General features: G+C 43.3%; 1 protein-coding gene across 2 annotated transcripts in view; it reads right to left on the bottom strand.

Moving 5' to 3' along the window:
* The window catches only part of LOC122255852 (uncharacterized), a 142918-nt gene that overhangs the window by 2775 nt on the left and 135143 nt on the right, over positions 1-5000 (bottom strand). For both annotated transcript variants that reach the window (XM_043020215.2, XM_043020214.2), the window contains 5 exons: positions 1639-1804; positions 1314-1487; positions 912-1083; positions 365-503; positions 1-92 (listed from right to left, as the gene is read on the bottom strand). The exon at positions 1-92 is cut by the window's left edge and continues 74 nt beyond it. In XM_043020215.2, the coding sequence (XP_042876149.2) occupies positions 1-92; positions 365-503; positions 912-1083; positions 1314-1487; positions 1639-1803 (742 nt within the window). In that variant the 5' untranslated portion in view covers position 1804. The remainder of the gene's footprint in view (positions 93-364; positions 504-911; positions 1084-1313; positions 1488-1638; positions 1805-5000) is intronic.

The following is a 5000-nucleotide window of genomic DNA, read 5'->3' as shown; positions in this document are numbered from 1 at the left end:
TCTGCAGCTGCGACTGGCGGAACCTGTAGCGGCCGACGGGAGGGATGGCGTAGGGAAGTCCGCGGAACACGTAAGCGTTGTTCTCAATCACCCTGGGGAAGAAGAGAGAGGTTCACTGTCTTTATCTTTTTGACAGCGTTCGAAATCCTATCTGGGAACTTGACTTTCTTAATAACCATTCACCAAATGTATTTCATCGGTATCGAACGGTGTCTCGGGCATATAAAGTACTATTTCTCAATACATGCAGATCCACATTAGTCATATATCAAGAACACCTTCCTTTTCGCAACCTCAGAAGAAGTAAACTGGAATATCAAGAAGTAAAATGAAAATCCTCAAAGTGACAGAAAGGTTTCGTTACCCTTGCGCAAGACCGCACGCCGTGACGGTCGTGACGTGCGGGTGATGGACGCGAGGGTCCGGCCCGAAGAACGCCCCCCGCGAGGTCGACGCCACAATCACTATGGTCACCACCAGCACAATCAGCACGATGGTACAACCTGCAACCATAGGACATGTTGGGGGTCGTGTGAAATCTACTGTGCACAGGAGGGATAAAAGGGGATTTTTGATGATGAATTTTGAGAGGGCATTTTGAGGGCATTTTCTTCTATTAATATCGGCAAATAAATGTAGTATCTCTCTCTCTCTCTCTCTCTCTCTCTCTCTCTCTCTCTCTCTCTCTCTCTCTATATATATATATATATATATATATATATATATATATATATATATATATATATATATATATCCCTCTTTTTCTCCTTCTCCCTCTTCTGCTCCTTCTTCTCCTCCCTTTCTTTCTCTTTCCCCTTATCCTCCCTCTCCTTCTCCTTCTTCTCTTTCTCTTCCTTCTCCCTCCCCTTCCCCTCCTCCCTCCCCCTGTCTGGCCGTGCCTCCGCTCTGACCTATAATGACCCTGGTGGAGGCCAGGGAGGAGAGCAAGCGCTCCAGCAGCGTCCTGGCGCGTCCCTTCCGCCTCGAGTTGGGCTGGTCGAGCTTGGGGTCTCTCACCACCGACACGCCCGGGTCGAAGAGGTCCAGGTAGCGAGGCTCCCTGTGGTACCCCGCGTCGTGGATCTGCAGGAGGGAGAATGCAAAGCAAGGTGCAAGGCGTCAGCGGGAGGGGATGTTATGTGAGCATTGTGGGATAGATTATTGTGTTCTATAATAACATACAGACACGGAGGTAATCCACTGCAAATATCTGATCTCTATAGATGTCTCCCTCGAGTGCTTTCTTCATTTATTTTTTATCCTTCCCTCCACTACAACTTTCACAGGTTTCCCTTCCCTCCCCCCCTAAGTACCTCCGGCTCCGAGTAGGGAGAGGCGGAAGCCCCATAGGGATCACTGCTGGAGGGGTCGCGAAGCGGGTCCTTGAGGGGGTCTTTGTAGGTAGGGTCCTTAAAGGCATCCTCGGTCACGGACACGCCCCTGTCGCTCCTCCCAGGGTCGGTGCTCCCCACCCGCCCACCACCGCGCTGTGTAAAAAAAAAAAAAAATCGGGCTTTAATTAACATCACTCCACAGCTTATCTCATAAGACCGATTTACAGCAATTCTGCTAATATCAAGATGGGAAGATACTTGTTTACGCCTTTCTTATTGTCTCCAGCAGCACTAGGTCTCTCACCTGGGCGATCTCAAACTTCCTCCTGAAGAACGCAGGAATCTTCCAGTGGTGGGAGTTGCGGTGTGGTGGTGGCTGGTTGTGGCGTTGCTCCGCGCCGCGCGGAGGCCCCGACCCGCTGCTCCAACTGCGCGCCACATACCGCCCCACCACGCCCACGCCGGACATCCTGCAACGCAAATGCTCTTAATCAAGCAATTCTCACCAGTTTACTCAAATACAACACATAACATGACATATGTTTAAAAACAACCATGGTAAAATGTGTGGTATTCTCTAAATTCTGAATTCATATGCATTCATATGCACTGCATTCTCATTATATCAAATATTGCATCAGTTCTCACATGAACACGGCCTGACATCATCATTAACCCTCTACAGGAGGAACTTGAAACTGTTGTCTCATTTCTCAAGCAACCTATTGTGTACAGTGGGAGTTCCTTCCATTATTTACAATAAGATAAATGAGGAGAACAGTTTCAAGACACCATACTAAATAGCAGTAAACATCCACAAAACAAAACTTTTTACAAAAAAAAAAAAAAAAAAAAAAAAAAAAAAAAAAAAAAAAAAGACTACGGTTTTAAATGCTTAAAAAATACATCAAAAGCCACAAAACCTAGCGAACAGAGACGACCGCGGAAGTTCGTTAAACAAAATAAAAGACGTTACGACGGCAATGCAACGGCCGGAGGAGCCTCTCACTAACGGATAAGCTTTACGAGGCGGTAAATGCGAAAGAACTCGAGTAACTGTCTTTCCTCTGTTTTTTTTCTCTCTTCAAAAAGGTTTTATTTGGAAAAAAGTGCAGTTTTTTAAATTATCAGATGTAGATGTGTTCATTCTTATTTTGGTCGTAGTAGGATAATATATCTAAAGACAAAATTACCTCCCCCCCTAAAAAAAAAGAAAAAAAGAAGAAAAGTCACTTCAAACCGAGATACCTTAGAGGGAGAAGGAGGGGACAAATGAAAAGAGGGAGAGAGGACAAAGGAGGAGAGAGAGAGAGAGAGAAAGAGAGAAAGTGAGAAAGCCAGGATCATCTTAGCTCTCCCATGTAAGGACTTTAGGGGGGAGAAGATGTGACGAGCCGCCTCAATCGCCCTTCTCTCCCGGTGTCATAAGGTCGACAGTCGCTTGGCCGTCATGAGCACCGTCTTGTTGTGCCAATTGGATATTGTGTTTTACCAGATGTTGAAAATTTATTGTGGATGACAGGAGATCCGAAGACACAGGGAAGAGTGGGGGGGGGGGGTTGAGAGGGGGGAAGGGGGGAGAGCAGGAGGAAGCGCGAGTATCTGATCACTTTTTTTTTTTTTACCTTTTTCTAACGTATGTGTGTGTATGTGTTGGGAGCGCGTGTGTGCGTGTGAAGGTATATGACCAAGTATGTATTTGTGTAGAAACTAATAAAATGATAGTGCTCGATTAGAAATATAAATAAATAAATAAATAAAAAAAAAAAATACATATTCATACCCTTATACCTTCTGACCTCTTTACAATCAAACAAACAAAAAAAACACAATACAAAGGAGAATTAAGCGCACAAACAAAGAAGAACAAGAAGAAGAAGAAGAAGAAAAAAAAAAAAAAAAACGAGAGAAATGCAGGGCTGAGATATCTCGACGACGGAAAGAGCATTATCGTGGCATGTTTCCTTCTCCCATTTCTGTCTCTCAATGGAGGGGGAGAAGGTGCGTAAATGGCCGGGGGAGGAAGAGCGCCCGGGGGGAGAAAGAGAAACATATGATAGGGGGAGAAGAGGGGATGATGGAAGGGGGGGGTGGAGGAAGTGACATAGAGGGATGAGGGGTAGGAGGAGGAGGAGGAGGCAGAGGAGGAGGAGGAGGAGGAAGAGGAGGAGGAGGGAGAGGGGGTGGAGGATTAGAGGAAGAGGAGGGGAAAAAAGGAAGAGGAAGCAAGAGGATGAGAAAGAGGAGGTGAAAGAGAAGGAGGAGGAGGAGGAGAAGAAGTAGTAGAAGTAGAAGAAGAAGAAGGAGAAGGAGGAGGAGGAGAAGAAGTAGTAGAAGTAGAAGTAGAAGTAGAAGAAGAAGAAGGAGGAGGAGAAGAAGGAAGAGAAGAAAGAAAAGGAGGTGAAGAAGCAGGAAGAGAAGAAGAAAAAAAAGTAGGAAGGAAAGAAGAGGGGAGGACACGAAGACGGAGAGGAAGAAAAAAGTCTTCAGAAAAAAAGAATAAGCGAAAACAAAAGGCCGATGAGAGGGGGAAGAAGGGAGCGAGCGAAAATCAGAAAAAAAGAGGGGAAGGCAGAGAAAGGGAAACAGAAACTAATGAAGTGTCTAACATGAAAAATATACCAAGATGAAAAAATTCATATTAATATCAATGGAAAACAAGAAAAAAAACACAATAACAACAAACTAACAAAGAAACATAATGCAAATATTTCAATGTTAATACCGGAAAGGAAGGAGGGAATAATAAAGAGTGCTTGATAAAGTGGAAAAGACGATTTAGATAATAATGAAGTTATAAGAGGCTGATTAAGAGAGTAATAAAAAGTACATGATGATGATAATGGCGTTGGTGGTGGTGATGATGGTGATGATGATGATGATGATGATGATGAAGATAATGATGATGAAGACGCCCGCCCGCTGTACTGACCTAGAGATGAAATGATGAATAGATTATCATCGTTGGACATGTTCCATTGGTTTTAATTTCTCGGAATGAGAAAGGAAATGTCAAAAATGTTTATAAATCTTTCTAACAAACATTACTAATATAATTTTAATGATAATAAAAACAGCAGCAGCCTCAGTATTAATAATATTAGTATTAATAATAGTGATAATAATAATAACAATGATAATGAGAATGATGATAATAATAATCACAATAATAATAATAATAATAATAATAATAATAATAATAATAACATTAATAATAATAATTATAATAATAATAATAACAATAACAACAATAATAATAATAACAATGATAATAGTAATGATAATAACACAGCGGTAATAACAATAATTTCTCTCACCTCAGCCTCCCTCCCAAGCCACGCCTCCCCACTGGCCCGCCTCCCCCCCGCCGTCTCTCATACAAAGCTGTTCCTTCCTGAATCCTCCCCTTTCTCGTCCCCCCCCCCCCCACGTCCACGTCACATCTATTACCCTTGTCATGTCCTCTCTCTCTCTCCTCCTTCTCTCACTTCTTTTTATTCGTGTTCTTCATTTGTCTTCTCTTCCTCTTTTTATTCCTCCTCATCTTTCTTCATCTCTCCCTCCTCTATGTCTCCTAGCCTTGCCGCCTTCTCCTCTCATTATTTCTTGTCTACCCTCTTCTTCTTTTTCAGAGACGGATAGAGAGAGAGAGAGGGAGAGAGAGAG

The sequence above is a fragment of the Penaeus japonicus genome, unplaced genomic scaffold (assembly GCF_977035675.1).
Source record: "Penaeus japonicus unplaced genomic scaffold, GWHDUDI00000001_assembly GWHDUDI00000023, whole genome shotgun sequence".
Lineage (NCBI taxonomy): Eukaryota > Metazoa > Arthropoda > Malacostraca > Decapoda > Penaeidae > Penaeus > Penaeus japonicus.
Note: the sequence above shows the minus strand (reverse complement) of the source record. Positions and strands in the feature narration are given on the sequence as shown.